Raw genomic sequence first — 21,026 nt, 5'->3', positions numbered from 1 at the left:
CACCATGAAGGATGTGGTTGTTTTTGATTAAATTGAATATGTGTATAGCTCATACACAGATAATAAAATGATTAAAAATCAAAGAAATAGTACCTGTTCACGGCTCACAATCACCTATTGAGTTTTGAAATTAGCGTTGGTCGAACCACCCCTGGCGGCAATGCATGCTTGAATTCGTCGAGACAAGGAGTGGCAGAGGTTCCTAATGTCATCCTGCGACACATTCTGCCAGGCATTCATCAGTTGTCGCTATACATCTACGATATTTTATGGTGCCCGAATCTGGTGGCCTCCCATGCCCCAGACAGGTTCGATTGGTGAAAAGTCTGGTGATCTTGCTGGCCAAGGAAAAGTATCAACTGCACGCAGATAGTCCAGAGATATGCGAGCGGTATGTGGCCTGGCATTATCTTATTGGAAAATGGCCCCAGGATGACGTGCCATGATGTGTAATGCATGGTATCAACATGTCGTTGAGCTGTTAAAGATGCACGGAGGATGACTAAAGATGATTTGCTGTCATAAAAAACAGCGCCCCACACCCTCACACCAGAGGTTATGGCTGTATGCCTTTGTCAAACAAAGGCTGATTGGAACCGCTGGCCCCGTCCTCTCCAGACACGAACAAGGTGGTCATCTGCTTCAAGAGTGAAGCGGGATTTATCGCTGAACACTGTACGATGCCAGTCTGGTGGCAGCCATGATGATCGGTTTCGACACCACTCCAGACGACTCCGCCTATGTTGTACGGTCAAAGGCAAACGTCTTAAAGGCCTCTGTGAGCGTAATCCCGCCTCAGACAAGGGTGAGATTGTGGACGGTACCACGGGAGGTTTACACGTGGCTGTACTGCGTTGAATAGTCAACAATGATACCGTTGGGGCGGTTCGGGCCTGACAAACTATCATCCTATCTTGCCTCACATTTTTTATCCTTGGCCTTCCAAAGCCTTCATTTAGTCGGCAATTTCCTTGTAGCAACAATTGCTGCCAACGTCTTTGCACAATAGTGTCTGTAGGTGCAGGTGGCGGCCTATTGCTCGGTATGACTACCCAGCTTCACGCAACCCTACAATGCGACCACGTTCGAAGTCGTTTAGCTGTCTGTAAGGTCTTCGATATCGCCGTAATGGCATTTTTAGTTGCTTCTTTACGGAATTACAAAGGCAGCAAAAAAAAAAAAAAAAAAAAAAAAAAAAAAAAAAATTCTGCCTCATTATTGGTTTTATACTCTGTGAATTGCGCACTAGAAACGCGCGCTATGATCGTAATTTCTGTTGCCTTGAAACTTTGATCATTTGCATGTTTGATCAAGATGTTTTTGCATACCAAATTTCATCACGATCGCGAAACTGCTTCTTGGTGCTTCGATTTTTTTTGCAAAAGAGCGTAACAAGGCGATGCAGGTGCTAATACTTCGTATTTCAAAATATCATATTCTATAACTATTCAAATGCTATATTTTTATCAAACGGAATTTTAATTTTTCTTTCGTTCTAGGGAGCGAAACTATATATAATTAACAATGGCATCTTTTTTCAAATGTACAAAATCAGTAGTTAACGATTAGTGGCATATAACGATTTGGAAGCATGATTCGAATCCAGGACTTAACCCGAATTGAAGATTAACTTGTATCATTCAAGCATATATATTTAAGAATGTGCGCGTTACTGCATATTGGTATCTAAAACTTAATTACATAAAATAGTTAAATTATTTTATGAATATTTAAAATCATTTCTTATGAATGGTGGGCTAGAAAATAGGGATATCACATCTTTCGATATCAACTAAGGTGAATGGATGTTCGAAAATTATATTTCCGCAAAATTTATTGTCAGCATTTACCCCATATGTACATTAAAATAAGACAATATTTCAAATTAACTTCTCAAACACAATTTCTTCTTTAAAATGGAGAGTTATTAATAAATTTGTACTATACGGCTCATTTTATGCTTAAGTTTTATATGAAAACATCTTCTATCATTTTATTAATATCATTTTTGAAATGTCTGAAAGTACACTTTTTAAAAATTTTCGATACAATAGCAGGAACACGCCAGGAGGAATTTATTATAAAACTCAAAATAAATTTTAATCATCTAGAATGTCAAAAGTCTCCAAATCAAAACTTGCTGCTTCAACTCCGAGATCTCAAGGGAAATATTATGGCTAATAGAACCAGTCTTTTGCTAACGGATTAATCAATGAGGCGGAAAATGAGAAAGAATTTTTTAAAATAAACCTTTCTTATCTTCATCTTTCTTGGTGATGGAATTGGTAGCTCCTAGCTGAAGATCTTTGGTCTGGATGTCCGCTTCTTCAATGCCCATGGCTCGCATCTGAGCCAGTCTTTTCTCCTGAGCAGAAAGGAAAGCCCGAGGATCAGATAAGGCGTCCATCAAATCTACAAACAATAAAGCAAGTTAAGATTTTAATAGTTTTATAAAAAAATTAGACTAACAAAATATAGCATACCTTTAACTAAGAATGACTGAAAAGTTCTGGCTATTAAAACTCCAAATATAATAAATTATTTCATACCTCAAAAGCAGTCAATACAAACAACACAGAATTGGAAGCAAATTCCAATTCGAATTTCCAAATTCAAAAAGGAAACAGTTTTATTCTAAGAATAACACGTAAATAATAATGTAATAACATGTTTAATGCAGACGTAAGGAACATCGCTGTCTATAAGAAGTTGCTTAATTATTGAATTTGAATTAGGAATTTTCATGTATCAAGAATTTAGTTAAAATTAGTTTTTGTTTTCAAATTCGAGCTAAGCAAGCAAATGTAAATTTTAAAACTACGCAAAACAGCAACCTTCTTTTTCCTAATTTTAAAATTTAGTGTTTTATTTTTAATATTCCTGTACTTAAAGAAATGTTTTCATTACAAATTATCATCAACGAAACATAAGTGATACTTATATTACTTAATCTTTGATGCATATTGACTGTATACTTAAAGCACTTGTAATAATTTTAATTCTATGATTTCTCATCGATTTACTGTTCACGTGCAAGGTATTTATTGGGAGCTTTGTTATAGGATAAATAAGAATGGCAACTGGTTAATGGATATTGCTCTTAAAGAACTGGAATAACTAATAAGAAAGATTTAAATTAGAAAAAGTTCTTTCCTCAGTTGCTGGTACCCAAAATTTAAAACCCGAACTCAAACCACGTATTGGAATCTCAGCTAAACAATGTAAAACTTTACAAACAAGATTGAAAAATCATGAACATCTTTTCATTAATAGGGATTTAAAAACTGTAAGCAGTGCAAAAGCTTATGAACATCGCATCTGGAAAATTAAAAATACTCGTAATTCCTACTTACCACCTAAACCATCCGGAACATAAATCTTGAGCTCAATACTTATAAACAGCATAGCAAGAGACATGTGAAAATTACCCTCCGTCCGTAGAGAAACATGCCGATAGCCTACAACAGAATATTTATTTATTTATTTGTAGGAATTATTCGAATATTTAAAATAATAAGAGGAAAGTCTCTTCTCTTTCTATAAAATTAAGCGAAGAGCATGAAACTTAAGACAAGCAAATAAATAGTTTAAGTAATAGTTAATTTAAAGGTCAATAAAATTTTAATAATTTGTGTAGCACTTTATACAAGCAGTGTATGGGTAATAAGTAATAAATTTTTTTAACTTTGCTACTGTATGTTTTATTATTTTAAATCAAACACAGTAATTTATTTAAGTTATTAATTTAATTTTAAAATATAAAGTTAAATTTGCATGTAAAAAGCTCAAATTTGAAAAATACCTGCTTTTGGGATTATTCTGAAGGTGCTAGGATTATGCGACAAAAAATGTTTTGATATCGTTTACAAATTTAGGTACACTAATTTAATTAAAGCCGTTGAATGCTAGTAAAATGTGTGCACTGTGCTTATTTAAAGTAGACTATATTTCAGAACAGCTGATGTTTAAATTTGAGAATGCATAATGTGACAAAAATATAAATGCATAATATCCTTCAGTCGATTATAGCGCTATTACTTCGTTTGATGCATTAGAAGTAATGCAGTATTATTTTATTCAAACTTAAGAGTATGTTTTAAATTTAATCTGGCAAGTTTTTTCCTCAGGTTTCAAAGTGTTACAATATAATTTAAGATTACAAAAGGCGTATTTTACCTGCCTGCAGGCCATCAAGAGGAAGAATTCTCTGCCCTAACATTTTGCTGTTTTCGTCATACACTGCAATTCGGATAACTGCTAAATCTGGAAGAACTACCTAAGAACAAAGAAAATGTTATACCATGTATTACTTATTTAATTCTGAAGGACCAATAAATTTTAAAATAAAACAAAGAAAGCAAAAGTTACTTTACATTGAGATTTTAGAAGTCGTTATTGACTCTTTTCCAATTTTTAGTTTTTCAATCTATAATTGACTACAGTTACGGCACTTTTTCATATAGTTTCGTAACTAAGTCTAGATACCAATCAAGAGAAACTAAGGGAACATTCAGTCGTGACATTTATGCAATTGTTGAAGTAGTCGATTTCGTGGTTCTATAACACATGGTTATAAAGCATTAAGAGTAGAATTTTCAATCATTTAAATATATTATGCATTCATTGCAGTTACATTTTAGTTCTGAGGTGAAAGCACTCACAAAAATTTATTTTCATATTCGCAAACGCCTTCTAAATTATTCACAATTTACATTGAAAAGACAATCAAAGACAGCAAAAATGCATGTACTAATCCTTACATTCCTTGTATCATTTTCACAGCATAACTACCGTTTGGTTTTAGAAGAGATATATATTTTCGAGTGATTGGCAACTCATACTTTGGAAAACTGCATAATTAGAATTGTCCCCTTCACTGATCTACTTCCTCCCGCTACTTCAGAGCCCATAAATTTTTGCGATTATGAAGAGACTACTGAAATGAGTTTTCGTATGGTTTTCTTTACAGATGGCAGCAAGATGAACAACAAGGTTGGCCTTGCATTTGTTCTTTTTGAAGGCCATTCTGAGGTTTGTTATTTTAGACATCGTATACGGAATGAATGCACAGTTTTTCAAGCAGAATTTCTGTGTATTTATCCTTATCGTCAAATGGATCAAGGATAATGGGACAGCATCCTCAAGGTACCTTATTTTTCTGATTCTCTTTCTTTTCTTCACCTTTTGAACAGTATTACCAGCTGCGAAAAATTAGTTATCGAAACCCTATTAACTGTCAATTCGCTTAAAAATAGAGGAATTGATATCCGCTTTGCTTATGTGCGTGCTCATCACGGTTTCTGTGGAAATGAAAGAGCTGATTTTTTAGCTAAAGATACTTTAAATTTACCCATTGATATCAACATATGCCTTCCAAAGAGGAATATATTTCATCTTGTAATGCTGAGGCCACCAAAACGTTCTTTCTTTCTATTTAACAAAGACAGCATTCCGAGTCTTTCCTCTCTATAAATTTAAAAGTTTCTCAGTTTTTATCTGGTCATGGTGTAGAGACATTAGGATTTTTTGGAAGCAGGAAAGATGAAAAATTAGCAAACGCCTTCGCCGGAAATCGAACCGTGGACGTCTGGAATACCGGCCCAGTGTGCAGAACCACTACACCACGAAGGCATGCTAGGAAGGCAAGAGAAATACCTTATAACGGTAAATTTGCAAGTTACCTGTTTCGTTTTAATCTAAGATCAAACAATTTATGTGAATGTTCAAGAAGAGTACCTCAGGATGTGGAACATTTGATTTTCTCATGCCTTACATTTGATGGCCCTAGATTATGCTGGCAGAATGATTTAAATTGTTCGGAGTGACTTGATCAGTGAACTTGCTGTTCGCACATTTTTTAGACGATTTTGGTAAGCGGTAATAAAAAAGCGTTTGCTGAAAAAGAAGTAATTGCAATTGTACTATGTTTTTAAAAATCAAAATTATCGTCTGTGGCTTAAAAGTTTTGTTTTTATTCAAAATGGTGAATTTAACAAAGCAGTGGTTCGAAGGCTACATTTACGCTTTTTCTGAAGAGAAATATGCGTACTCCGTTATCCAAAAACGATGTGAGAGTCATGGTTTTGTGATATCTAAAGCGTCGATAGGTAATATCATCAACAAGAAAGGAAACAAACGTCAAATTGGAGCCTCAAGTGGGGCAAAATTTCCAAACAAGTATCCAAGGAAAAAACGGACATCTTCGACTATTGCAAAGGTACGTCGTTTAATGTTAAAAGAAAATCCCCCTAGTCAACGGACAGTTGCAAAATCATTAAAATGCTTGGTGTCCACTGTAAACAAAATGATAAACGTTGATTTAAATCATAAGAAAGCGAAAAAACGCAATGTGCATCGTCTTCTTCCAAAGCATATCGCTCAACGCAGGACGCGCTGCAGAATTCTATATGAGAAACACTTATCCAAAGAAAAATGGAAAACAATTGTCACAATAGATGAAGCATAGGTGTATTTAAATTATTGTAACAAAAACAGAGCCATTTATTATCATAAAAGGGGAGAAAAAAATTAAGTACATGGTTCAAAGAATCGAAAGAAAGTTTTTCTAATGGATTCATGATAATTGCTGGTTTTTCTTATAATGGCAAGTTAAAAATAAAGAGAGTGCAAAAAAATGTCAAGATTAACTCCAAATACTATCAGGAACATATTTTATCGCCAATATTTCTGAATGAAATACCATCGCTTTACCCACAGTGCCATCCATCTGTGAGATTCCATCAGGACAAAGCTAGCAGTCACACATCAAAATCCACTGTAAATTTCCTGAAAGAAATGGAACAAAAAACTGGTATCAAGGCCTTACCCTTCACTAATATCCCTACTAAATCTCCCGATGTGTCACCTATGGATTTTTGTGCTTTCAGACTTCTAAAAACTGCATTATCCAAACGTTGTCCCAAAACCCTAACAGGACTCTGGAAAACTGTTCGGGAGGAATGGGATAGAATATTTCTTCTGCCACTTCAAAAGGCATTATTATCCTGGAAATTGCGGTGTCTAAAGATAGTTCAGAATAAAGAATGTCAAATAGAACATTTAAAACACAAGAATTTTATGTAATTCAGTTTTATGAATACAATATACATCGTCTAAAAAATGTGTGAACAGCCTCTGTATGCTTTTGTTCGTTTTATTTATGCACATGTAACTTTTAATGTTTTAGTTGACTTACTTCTGCAAGCCCCGTGTTGTACATAGTATGTGGTGCATGGGGAATCTGTGTGTTTTCAAATTTAAAAAAATCCAATTTAACAATAGTACTATTATAGAATTTTGAAAATGACAGTATATTGTTATCGGAAGAAATTGTAAGTGAAGAAATGATTGGCGATTCTTCAATCACTCATTGCACGATATTGCAAAACATGTTCTTGTTCCCGATAAAATTTTAATATACAGAGAATACTTCTGTGTAGTTTTTTAAAAAACTGGATACCTTTCTGAAGACGAAGGGCTCTTCGTTGTAAACGGGGTTGAGTCCGTTGGAGGGTACGAGACGGGTGCGGAATTCTTTTCGAATGGTGTCGGTGGGCAGTCCGTACATGTCCACTTCGACGTAGGTGCCGACTTTCTTGTCGGAGAGGAACTGGCCTGAAATGACCCGAACCGAACACTGTGCCGCAATCACTCCATCTACGGGAGACTCCGCAAACGGATCGAACGTTTTATCTGGACGACGCATGAAATCTGGCTTCAGAAGGTACCTGAAATAAGATTTCAGATGAATTTATGGAAAATGGATGGGCAGTGTTACAAAAATAAATAAGAATTTCTTCGTAAAATTTAAGTAAGATGTAAAATTAACTTTCATTCATAAACTCACCCACAGCCTCCATTGTATTCAAATTTTCCTTGATTGAGCTGCATGGGTAAATCCGATGTTTGGAAGTTCAGAGCCACCATTTGGCATCCAGCATTCCAAAATATCTATATTTATACATAAACAAAAAGTTAGTAGCAGTAATTTAACTGCATGCAGGTTATATTTTTTATGCGAGAAAGCAAACTTCAAAAATTCCTAATGTAGTGTTTGGAACAGTATGTTTTCATCACGCTTGAAAAACGTTAAAAGGGTTTTGATGGCTTTGGCACTGAAACCAGAAATGCGGATCCGTATTCAGAGAAGGATAACTTTTAACCATCAACTTGCCTAAATATAAGCAATTTAACAATTTCATTAAGCTTATAAATGACTCAATAATTTTAAAACTGATGTACATTTATAAGCTTAATATGTGATTTTACAATAATGAGTTTGCAAAAGTATTAACAAAATACCTCATTAAAAATTCTGTATAGTGTAACGGACTATTTGATGATCTTTTAAAAAGTGCAGCTTGAAATCTGCTAATTATCTATTCGACCTAGTAATATAGCTTAGAAAATTGTACTTATGTAATAGAAAAACATTAATAGTTCAAAAATTTAGATCAGCCATGCTATATTTAAGCATCCATGCTGTTTCAAAGAATTATTTCTGTAGAACCCATTGTAAAACTAAATAGCAAGATTAATACTTTATTTCAAAATAATTATTTATTCCACCGAAAATCTCAAAATGCTAAAACTCATTGTAAAATGACATAACAATATAAGCTGTGGCCATCAATTCGGATGAATAGAAAAATTAAGTTTCTATTAATATTAGTTTCGAAGAAAGAAAATATAACGATCTTTCGATGAGAGGTGTGGTTTCTCTTTTTCAAAGATATTATTCTCAAGAGGAACAGTTCCGGTTCTTCAAAATGATGTATCTGTTGACAGGGCGATAAAAGAAAAGCGATTTCACGAAATAAAATGCCAATACATTTTGTAGTATTAAGATGCATGCAATACATTTTAGGATGTACTTCAATACAAAATTACAAATAAATATACATGGAAATTATGAAAATAATGAAACTAGAATAATGAAACTAGAATAATGAAACTAGAAACAAACACGCATGTAAATTAAATTCTATATAAGAATTCTCCTGTATATGTGAGAAGCAAATAGATGTTGAACATTTGAATTAGAATAATTACATAAAACCAAAAAGATTGATGATTTTGGAAAGAAATTCTATTTACTGCTTGAAAATTTTAGTTTTGCGTTTATTTCGGAATTCAAAGTTAACATGTGTATCAAGTCAAATCTTCTTGGACATTTACATTCAGTGCAGCGATGCGAGGCTCGTTTAACCTGGAATCTCAGTATAGAATAGAGTAGGTATCTATAGACTAGAGCAGTATATGGAATAAAGTAGAATTGTTAGTGACGAGTCCCACTTTGAAATAAGCTACAATGACTAGCGAAGACATGTCTGGAGATATCCAAGACGGCGGCGGCATAGTGACCTGTGAGCCACTTTTCGCACAACTCGAAAGCAGGTCTGGGGTGCAATTTCATTGGGTAGTCGAACACATTTCGTTGGCATGTGTTGCACTCTTACAGCTCGGCGGTCAGTTCATCGATGGTATTCTACGTCCTTCTGTGAGGCTCTTCCTTTTGAGGCATCCTAGACTTACATTTCAACAAGATAATGATCAGTTATATGCAGGAAACATTACTACTAACTGTTTTGTGTTTGTCAAACACTTCCATGGCCTGTTATAACGACAGATTTCTCTCAACAGAGTGCATTCGAGGACTGATGAGCAAGCGCCTTCGATAATGACAGGATGTTGCAGATCTCACTGAACACGAAAAGTTTCAAGAAATCCAGCCAAAGGTCATCCACCAACTCTTCGAGTAAATGACAAGTAGGATAACAGTTTGCCTAGGGGCTAGGTCTAGGCCAATGCTTTATTGATTGATTTATTAAATAAGGTATTGGCCCACGTATATGTTCTAAATAAATCATTTAGCTTCTTTAAAATTTTAAGCGTTTCTTTTCATACAAAACATCTACTGAATTTCGTCCCCCTTCGGATAACTCCTTTTACGTGTGTCAACTTTCTTTGGTTTAAAGTATATTTTACTCAGTAGTACTTATGTATGATTGCATAAAGAGATGGATGCACAATTACTTGCAAATATATAGTTTCTATTTCTCTTGCGTAATTTTACGCTCTACGTAAGATTTAAACTGCACACCTTTGATCTAGACCAACAGCAGATAAAAGAGTTCGAAGCTCCTCCTAGTTTGCTGAACCCTAACCATTACCACTCTTAGTTTCGTACAGTTTTGTAATAATGAATAAAAATTAGCCTTAGATGTAGTTTTCGGAGATTACTAGACCACAATTTAAGAATGGTTGATATAGACCTATTTACGTATTCAGTCAACTGAAAAATGTGACTAGAGAAGTCAGCCTTCGGTTATTAATTGTTATTTTCTTTAAAACTGACCTTTTCTTTTTAGTTGATATAAAATTAAGCTATTTAATTGAATTTTCCTAAGATCTCAAAATTGCGATCATAAATCACAGCTCCTTTGCATCAGACAAATGGTTGTAATTGATTATTTTCCATTTTTACGCAATAAATTAGGGTAGAAATAAAAAAAAAATTAATAATTTCTGTCATAAATTCAAATTCAGAAAACATTAGAATAAGTAGACATTATATATACTATTTTATGGAAAATACTTTTCTATTTTGAAGAAGAGAACGTTTACACATATGGTATGATCTTAAGCATTAAGTCACAAGAATGAATCAAAGAAGAATTAAATAATAATCATTAATGATATGTGGAATATTGCATAAAATAATACATATGATTACTTACTTGAGGAAGATAATTACTAGAATCTGCTCTGGTTCCTTTTGGATAGATACGACTGAGTTGTCGTTTATTGTAGCTTACAAAAGGTTAACGAAATAATGGTTATATAGTTGATTTACAAGAATAAGTATTAAAAATCCAACTGAATTTTGCCATATTTGGATATGAGCATAAAAAGGACACTGGAATGTTTTCTTAAATGGCAAATGCATTGTATATTCTAGCTGTTAGCGAAAATATACCATTAGGCAAAACAACCACATTAAATTGGCAGACAATTTAAATAAAACTCTATCGATTTGGAATGCAGATAATTATAAGCCTCTCTTCTTCAGAAGTAAAACATTCTTGTTGTCCAGGTAGAGCAAACAGCCGAATAAGTAGGGAAATGAATATTCATTTCATCACTTCTCAGTTCATTCATTCATTTCCTTATTCAATTTGGCTCTTTGCTGCACCTTCTCTGCAATTTTCTGTTTGATTCTGAGAGAGAAATAACCTAAATTAGTTCAGCATTAAAATAGATATAATTTTTTTAAAATTTACTCCAATTTAAGGTTTTATCTAATTTTTTATAATTTAAGATTACCACGTTTCTCTTCCGTATATATTCTATAAAAACTCCCGAAAGTCTTTTGCAATCCTTATAGAATCAAACCTAAAATAGGAATATAAGATAATGTAATCTTCACTTTTATGCAGGATCTCCTGTAAAATGTTAATATCAGCAGCTCTACATATGCTTATAAACAACTGCATGGAAACTTTCTAATTGCCTTCAGAGTAAGAAAGAAAGAGACTGGTGTGTTTTTTATCCAATTCCACAATTATAAAAATTTTTAAATTTTAAAGATGAAAAATATACTAAATACATTACAGATTAACAAAATTTATTACTACACATTATGCACTTTTACCTTTGGCATTAAAAATACATTGACATCTAAGAAAATATTTCTAATGTATCTAAAAACAGAATTATATCTAGAAAACGTTCGTGTTGTTATATATTAGTTTTTCACGTTGGTTGAATAAAAATCAATATTTGGAAAGCTTACAAAGAGCTTTCAGCATCGTACTAACGTTTCGTGCAAACGCACTTACATCTTTTAGGATATTTAGAGAAGCCGTGTTTCTTTTTTTTATGCGTTGAAAACATTTTCACAGTCCAAACGTTTGCCAAAGCTCAAAGGTTTGATCTATATTAATTTGGAGTCCATTAATTTACTCTTGTCATGACTTTTTGCTGTACACAAAGTAAAACAAATTTGTGCTTTATTTAATAATATTTTTTGTTGTAATTGAAAATCTTTCTTAATATGATATCATTTGTGGAGCATTTATTCAAATGAAGATCAGGGTTTACCGTTCAAATTTCAATAATCCATCCGGTTTAGCTTCTTGTAGAATTTTTTTATAATAATATCTTTTCTATTCTTTCTCAGTAAATATTGTTTGCAAGTTTTTAGATAAATAAATAAAGCCTCATTTATTACAGATAATTTTTAGTTCTTTTAATTCAAAAAAGTTTCAAAGTCAAACAAGTTTCAAAGTCAAACTAAGTTACATAAAAAATAATTCTATTTAGGTAAATTCTATTAAAAAAACATAATTAATTCCATTGGTTCTTACTGTGAATCTATCAACAGTTAAAAAATTGTTTCCTACTTTTCCACAGAAAAAAAGAAAATAATTCAGTCACCAGTAAATAAAGCAAATCAACAACAAACGCCTTATTGTGAAAGTGAATGCTAAGAGAAAATATTTCAATTTAAATGCAATTAAACTAGGTTCACTGTTTAGTCAGACTGCACAGAGTTAAGGCTAAAAAATACATCTTCTCTGTTCTATAAAACAGTAGTCGAAGATTCAAACTCTGTATAAGTTTAAATTCCAATCAACATGACTTCCAAGATATATGCATCTATTTTTTGGAAGGGGGTGACATTTACACCTATACGTCTAAAAACATACATATTTTTTTCAGAGTAATACTGACTGGTTGTAAAGAGAATTCTTGATTTAAACCGAAAACAATGCTTATACGATAAACGATATTAAAATTTTGACTTACTTACCTAGTATTCTAACATAATTCCAGAGGGAGGAATATTTCAAACAAACCGTTTACAGATGCTAAAGAGAGTCGACAATTGTATTGAAACAGAATTCAAGAATTTAAGTGTAATTAATGATCTGTAATTCTGACTAAATGACCATTCTTATTAAACATATTTGCAACCATATTGTAATTTAAAAGGAAAACACTTGAATAAAACAAAATATAGTGAACACATGCGTTTTAATTTGTTTTGCAAGTCCAAACAAGGAACAAGCAAAATCATTAAAAATATAAGCAATCTGATTCGTACTGAATTTTCTTTCTCAGAAGAGTTCTGTTACTGAGGGCTGTAAATATTTCTTTGAATGAAAGCCCCATGAGAACTCTACTATCACGCTAGAGTTACATCAGGCACAATATGTTGCGTGACGAATAAATGGATTGTACATGCTCATCAGCCAGCGGTTCTCAGTTTCATTACAACTTTACGCAGATATAATTTAAAGAGTGGCTAAGAGAGTCTTAGGAAAGTTATTCTTGGTGTTAAATTTTATGGTAAAAGCAATCAAATCGTTAATGTTTTTCAGGTCAAGCTGCTACAGGTTTTATAACTGTTACGAAATGTTTGTTGTGAGTTTTATAATATTAACTACTTATACGTTTTTCAGTTTCGCACAATTTTGGTCTCCTTTTCTATAAGAAGAAGGCTGTTTTTCTTCTTCTTATTATTGCTGGTTTATAAAATGGTGTATTAGGGATAATTTTTTTATAGATCGAGATGTTGTCTATCGCATATCGCGTATTTAAATTTTTCGTAAGGGCTCATTATGCATGGTCCAAAAAGCATTTCATACATTTTCCTTTGCTGAAGACAGATGTTTTAAATGTTTTCAAAATGCTCGCAATATTTAAGAAGCACTGAAAGAAGTAAAGGAAACAACTGTTCCTTTTATCCAATTTCATAAAATACCATTTATTAAAAACGGAAATTTTCGAAAATTGCCATTTTCAGTCTTCAGTTAAAAAAAAGCAATAGAATGATTCATAAATATAAGCAATTTCAGCATTCTGGATTACTAACTAGCTATTCAGAGCTGTAAAGCTGTAGATAGTGACGGAACAGTCTATATAATTTTCCAGTTTATTATCACGTTCATATAAGGATGCTACTAATCACTAAATGCAAACTCGACAATAAACATTTAGGATTCTAGAAATATGGGGCGATTTTCTCGCTACAAAATTCGGCATTACGTCCGCTTCATCTCACTGTATAGAAGTCAATGCCAATGCCAATGATAATAAATTACGGAGTGCCTATGGTTCAAAAAGAAGTCAATGAATGAATTAAATATGTTTTTAAATCCGTTTAGAATTCTGTATATTGTTGCCATTTTATTTTGGTTAAACATTATAGTCATTGTTTTGTAAGTCTTATCATGTAAATGATAAGTGAATTATCTTTTGATCTCGTTCAATTAACTTTCAAACTGCATGGCTACGCTATAAAATGAGAAGCGCATATAGTGACCGGACAAGAGCTTTCTTAAAACTACCTGAAATTAATTCGAAGATCCTCGAAACATGGTTGCTAGGCAACATGTAGAAGATAATGCAAGTCTTTTTCGAGTTAAAAATAACCGACTGTTTTTCCTTGTAAAAGCTAAAGCATATGCAAAATTCGTGTTCGAGTATTAGTAACATGGCAGCAAGTAGTTAAACGAAAATGACCGAACCAACTCTTAAATTAAGAAGTTACCGTTTTACAAGAGTTGACTTCAGTCATGACCAGAACGTATGTCAGATATAATACGTGTAAGTACATATATCAAACATATTTTTACTTAAAATTAAATTGTACAAAATTTATATTCATTTTAATGCTTATTAAGTGATTCTTGATCAATATTCCTCATGCTATTTGTTATTAGTATCTATTTACTGACAAACGCAAAAGCAGTTTGCTAAATCGAATATCGATAAATAATAAAATTCTACCTTTATTTGAATCTGATATCAAATAAAAGGTCTTAATGCATTCTAAGAACAAAACAATGATCGTTAAAAAAACAGTAACTCGCTTTAATCGACCTCAGCAACAAGTAAACGTAAAATTGTATCCATTAATTCGCTTAACTTTTATAAAGTCAAGAATTTTATTTCTTCTTAGATATTCGATTTAGAAAAGAAGACGTTAATCTAGTCATTGATTGTTTACTTGTAATTTAATCAAATCTCTCATTTCATGAAATTTTATACTCTCATGGTTGTTGGGATGCCCATCCTAATGCAGAAGGACACCTTATCTTACTGCTCGCTAATTATACCACTGACACAGTTTGATACGCTAGGTTGCTTAAATAAAGAAATAAAAATAAATATGATAATTATTGCTAGAAGACCAAGAAAAAGAAGGCTATCATTTCAGACAAAATATCATGCAATCATTTATTATTTTTTTATGATGTCTTTTCTATGAAAAAACAAAACTACTCAGGTGACCGTAAAGATTCAACTTTTCATAATGTCATTGAAAACGTGTATTTATAAATTAAAGGATACTTGACGAATTCTATAGCTTGTGACTTCAAATAACCCAGGGCAGTGTTCTCGGCAAAGGAAGACATATTGTAATGTAGATTTTTCTCTGAAAAACAAATAGATTTAATATTCAAAGCAATTAAAGTATCCCAGCATATATATAAATAAAAAATAAAATGTTAATAAAAACCAAAATTAGTCAGCTAAAAATAAGTCTAAATCTTTGCATAATTTGCATTCAAATTTAGAAGTTAAAACATATTATAGGTATTGTAAATGCAACATATAAGTGATATAATTTCTGCGAGCAACTAGTTGTACAAATGTGGAAAGAACAATCCAATGTGTTTTACTCTTTTGGCGAGGAAAGAACAATCTAGTATGCATACCTTTTCGGCATGGGGAACCACTGCCGTAGCTTTGGGCCCCGGTTGGAATGCCCGGTTGGCATGGATGCTTGTCAGTGAATAGTGTCTTTACGGCACGAGGTCACGTAAAATACTGTTGAGCTGAAAGTCCTGTCGAAAGTTTTATGGTGGGAGAAGAAGGGACTTCTATCCCTTTTCCGCACCTTGGAGGATTTTACGTCAAAATTGGAACGCAAACTGGGCAAAACTCGGACTTCTATCTATAAGGTGCCAAAGGTGGCCAATGACAGGCATTTACAATCCCTTGGTTATGATGAATTCATGGACCAATCAAAATCCTCCCAGAACAAGAAAGAATTCAGTAAGCACAATAATGACAAAACAATCGACTTCTGGTAATACCAAGGACAGCGTTCAGGATTTACGCAAAATCACGATTAATCGAAAAATAATTAAAACCCCACAGGAAAGAGGAATAACCCATGTTATAGTTAACAAACAGTAATGCTAATAATTTACCTGTATATTCAAGCAATTTAATTTCGCAAATATGTTCATTTGATTACATTAAACTAAATTAATATTGCCAAAAAAAGATGAGGGAAGAAAGAAAGGTAAGAAAAAAAAAAGGGGGGGAGGAAACTTTCTTTTTTTACATATTACACTTGTATTTCGATGAATAATGTATGTTAAATAGTAGTAATGTTTTAATAAATAATAATGATGATGATGATGATGTTTTAATAATAATAAATTAATGAATAATAATAATGTTTTAATGGCTATACGTTTGATTTATTTTTACTAAATTTGCAATTTATTTTAGCGAATGTGATGTAACAATGTCTATTTATTCATAATTTAGTACAATTAAATTATGTAATGTTCTGAACAAAAATGACTTAAAAAAATTCTGAAAGGTTTCAGATTTTAAATTACGTCCAAAGGGGCGTTTTTTTAACGTTTTGTGTGTTAACTTTATTTATTAAATATCACGTTCTTTGCACCTAAAACATAAAATTTAGTTCAATAGCAATGTCGCAAAATAATTTTAAAATGAGCCTATCTTTAGAATTTCCGATACACAGGTCCGCGCGCTGGAGTAAAAAGGTCTCCCCCCTTCGCTTTAAATCGCTTTAAATTTAATAAGATTACTGTATATACGTACTTACAGTTCTTTCAAGAATTATTTTAGAGTTTATTCAGACAGTCGTTAACTGCTTAACCGAATTAGTGACTTGTGTAGTTGTAATCATAACTGAAACCTGAAGTAGACGTCCCACCTCCTTGAGGCTCTAGCAACCATTCATCCATGAAACACATATACAAGTCAACAGGACACCAGATACGAAATCTAGCCCGTAGTGTATAGCGTCTAGACTCCGGAGACCATCCAAGCGGGCGCAAACCCTCGGTCCCCTCCGGGCTTTATACAAAGTGTTGGCCGAACTATACACTCAGACAAAATTAAAAACTATGACAGCTGTGCTCCCGGTCACCATTCCGGTCGCAGCAAATATATTCAAAAGGGTGTTCCATCCACTCTGCCAGTCCCCAAGCAGAGGATTGAATGAGCCCAAACCCCCCCCCAAGGATATCCACAAAATCTAACAATGTAGTTAATCTACAGCCAAGGGGCAGACAAGACAGTACCAGTACGATCCTGCCGAGTCTGAACCATCCACCAAATGAATGGTGGTTCTAGTCCTGTGAAGACTGATTATATACACCCGTAGTCGAAACTGCCTAAGTACAGATCCTAGTCAATAGCTTCAGAGGTTTTACCTGCATCAAACTCTGAAAGTTTGATTTGAGTTCCCAATCCCAACGAATGGTTAGTTTTCGTGGTTTTCTGCATGCGTAGTACGAATGTGAGTCTTTTTTTTTTATATTCTATGAAATCATCCCTCCTTTTAGGGAGATCATCTTAGTGTTCTTTACTACTATAATAAAAAAATTCAAATTTTCTCCTGAAATTCGGTTCATCATAAATTCATTTGATTCTTATTGTTTATTGTACCCGGCGATACTATACTTTCATCTAGCTAGATGCACCTGGTGTGCTTTGTCACAATTCAAATAACCCTAATCTAGACCAGAAACATTAGCACACTAACAATTTCCTAGTGAATAGCTCCTTTACTTTTCAGCAAGGGAATGTATTATTTTTTCACTAAAACAGAAACAAGGTAGTTGCTACTGTAAAATTATTTAGCACAATAGGATGTATTTAACTAATTTTGGTATTTTACCGTTATGCATTTTATAGATACTATTGTATATGTGTTAGTTTATTTATTCTTGTTTACACACACAGACACATACACACATAGGCCCCCAGAAGGTGCTGTCATTGGGTCACGGCATGTATATGGTTTCTATTTCACAGGCGCCAGAAAGTGTGGCATGTGTATAACGGAAAAGTACCCGAATTTGTAAGTAACAATATATACAATCTCACCTTCAGCAACGTCAAATCCTAGGAACTTCACGGGTTGTGCGTAATTGACAAGAGAAGAGAGATAAGGATGCACGTGAACCGTCGCACCCGTATATTTATAGTTAGCGATCGCTATCTGTTCTGCCAGCTGAGGTGGTTCCTGCAATTTGAAAGGAAAATGAATCAGTAAAAATGTCTGATTTAAACAAACATTCTTTTAGTAAAATGACATGTGAGCATAAAAAGAAAAAAATCAAATTTTTCGAATGTCTGAGAATTATAAAGATGGCCAATAATTAAATTCAAGAATACAATTTCTAGAAATGTAATACATGTCAACTTTGTTTTAAAAAATAAAATAAGTTCGACTTAATTTTTTTCCTTTTGTTTCTTTAACTTGAAAAAGTCTAGTCACATTTAGTAACACTATTAAATTTAAACTTCAGTTAAATTATTTAAATTTTTAGCTAATGTAATTATAAATATTAAGAATTTCAATAGCAATTACTTCTGACAAGTTAAAAATTGTTTTACAATTTATATAAATTAATTACGTATTACTTGTATCAGTTTCATACGAACTTAAATTTCTGAGTTCATTTTTACAACTAAACTAAGAGTTATTGTCTGTGTATACAAGAATTTATGCTTGTTTAAAATTAGGCAACATATTAACCTTAGATGGTGTGTAGATTTTGAACAAATCTCTATTGATCAAAACCGTGAAAAACAACCTTATATTTAGCGTAGGTATAATGAAACACTCAATCGATTTCGAGGGCAGCTCTAGTTATAACGACGTGCAGTGCTGATAAGCACCACGTGTTTCTGTGATTCCTATTTTCTTCTTTCTATGTATTTCTTTCTCCTGATGAGGAGGGACCTTTAGCTGCCCTCGAAATCGATTGAGTGTTTCATTATACCTACGCTAAATATAAGGTTGTTTTTCACGGTTTTGATTGTCACATTAGCGTGTTTCTCTTCTAGTCTAAATCTCTATTGTTTTTAAGAATGATCAAAAACAGAGATCAGGTTAGGTTAAGTTATTTGAATATGGAAAAGTACACGACAGCTATATGCTTTCGTATAGGATTTTTCTAGCAGAACCTGGCTCGTATTCACATTGCACATGGGGACAATTATTAAAAACCAACCATGCAGTCAGCTTCTTTTCCTGGGTTCGAACCCAGGTCAAACTCCCTGTATTGAGTGGTCTTCTTAGACACTGGTTGGGCTTCGGCAATAGAGGGTCCTATTTCTAATTGCCCTTGAAATAAATATAATTTTATAAAAAATCTATAACAATCTAGTGTTGATTAATTTGACATTAGCGTATTTTTCTTTCATAATGTAATAACGTTTTTGAATACAAAATACCTTCTTTGGGCACAAATATACGTTTTAAAAGCAAAAAATTGACCATGCAATGTGCTTGGTAATAAATTGTAATTAGTCTACTTAAATAATTGATAAAATATGTGCATATAAAGTACTCAAAGCAAGAATTAATTTACTTCAAAGCAAGAATTAATATTTTTTCAAAGCAAGAATTAATATTTATTCAAAGCAAGAATTTTTAATAATTCCCCTCCCCCCTCTGAAATCATGCAAAGACCAGCAACTGATTTAAAACGTGTTAAACTTTACGTATGAAATATTGCTTATTTTTAGAATTAAAAATTTTGTGTACGCCGTAAAATTGATTGCCATATATATAACCATATAAACAGGTTTACAAAATCTGATTTTATCATTACATAGAATTTACAATTGTTATTATCTGTTATAAATAGCATATCCATAAAAATAATTTTAATCTACTCATGCAGCTATTACAACTAGATAATTCAAATTACGGCATATGCAGTTATTTGTTTTAGAACTAATAAAACATTGCATACAATACCACGTAATAGATAAGAATCAATAAAGTCCATGCAGTAAATAACATTGCTTTTAAAGATCTGTGCAGACTACGCATTGAATCGTATGTATTCGAAGAATTAAAAATTTATGCATGCAATAGTATTTTAAAGGCTGATTAAGATTTTGTGATTTATGGCATGCATTTTATGAACGAATATATCTATCTACTTGTACAAAAATCTCTAAGAACAAGCATTGACAACCTTTTTAAAAAGTGGATCCAATTAAATGCATGCATCTCAAGGAAACATAAATGCAATACTAAAGTAAATACTGAAGCATATCACATCTATCCGTGCAATGTAATTATACCAGAAACTGAATAGAATGAAGGAAGAATGTTTTGAATATTAAAAGTAAGTGTATGCAATAGTTTTATTTCATTGCTTTAATAAGATCGATATATGCCATGTGTTAATATATTTTTCATATTCGTAAACTGCGATGTGCTTTAATAAGCAAAAATCAAATCTGTGCTTGCATTGTTTTTAAACTCATCCTTTCCAATTGTTTCCAAGATTTCGACTGGATGTTTGGAAATTCATTTTCATTTGAAGGATTTATATTCTTTCAATCTAGGAATTTTTTAGTGAGAATATACTTTTCTTCTCACAGAAATATTTTTAATGTAACGCCTTTAATTGTTGTGAATTTGGTATAAAAGTTAAAACCACTTTTGTATTTTTACGAATACATCTTTACAAATGTCTTATTTTCAGGTGATAAACTTGAAGTTTCATCATTTTAACTACGCATGTGAAGCATTAAGGTTTGTTTACTTTACTGCCATTAATTTTAATCTGTAATAAATTTCTTTAAATTAACATTCCCCTTAATAAAGATAGAAAGAGAAAGGAGTTTTTTTTTTTTTTTTTTTTTTAGTTGCTAGTGGTTTCTCGTTATATGTACATTTACGTGCCAATACAATTTTTTATAATAAATTTCTTTATAAT

The 21,026-nt window shown here is 32.6% G+C and overlaps 1 protein-coding gene across 5 annotated transcripts in view; it reads right to left on the bottom strand.

The window, feature by feature from the left end:
• Positions 1-21,026, bottom strand: part of LOC118189844 (1-phosphatidylinositol 4,5-bisphosphate phosphodiesterase-like) — a 163,880-nt gene that overhangs the window by 12,501 nt on the left and 130,353 nt on the right. For all 5 annotated transcript variants that reach the window (XM_035360518.2, XM_035360521.2, XM_035360520.2 and 2 more), the window contains 8 exons: positions 18,169-18,307; positions 15,361-15,445; positions 10,740-10,812; positions 7,847-7,950; positions 7,460-7,727; positions 4,177-4,276; positions 3,354-3,458; positions 2,251-2,412 (listed from right to left, as the gene is read on the bottom strand). In XM_035360518.2, the coding sequence (XP_035216409.1) occupies positions 2,251-2,412; positions 3,354-3,458; positions 4,177-4,276; positions 7,460-7,727; positions 7,847-7,950; positions 10,740-10,812; positions 15,361-15,445; positions 18,169-18,307 (1,036 nt within the window). The remainder of the gene's footprint in view (positions 1-2,250; positions 2,413-3,353; positions 3,459-4,176; positions 4,277-7,459; positions 7,728-7,846; positions 7,951-10,739; positions 10,813-15,360; positions 15,446-18,168; positions 18,308-21,026) is intronic.

The sequence above is a fragment of the Stegodyphus dumicola genome, chromosome 1, assembly GCF_044657685.1.
Source record: "Stegodyphus dumicola isolate Sdum_Otavi_A_Nest chromosome 1, ASM4465768v1".
Lineage (NCBI taxonomy): Eukaryota > Metazoa > Arthropoda > Arachnida > Araneae > Eresidae > Stegodyphus > Stegodyphus dumicola.
The sequence above is the reverse complement of the archived record's forward strand: the minus strand, read 5'-3'. Positions and strand labels throughout refer to the sequence as shown.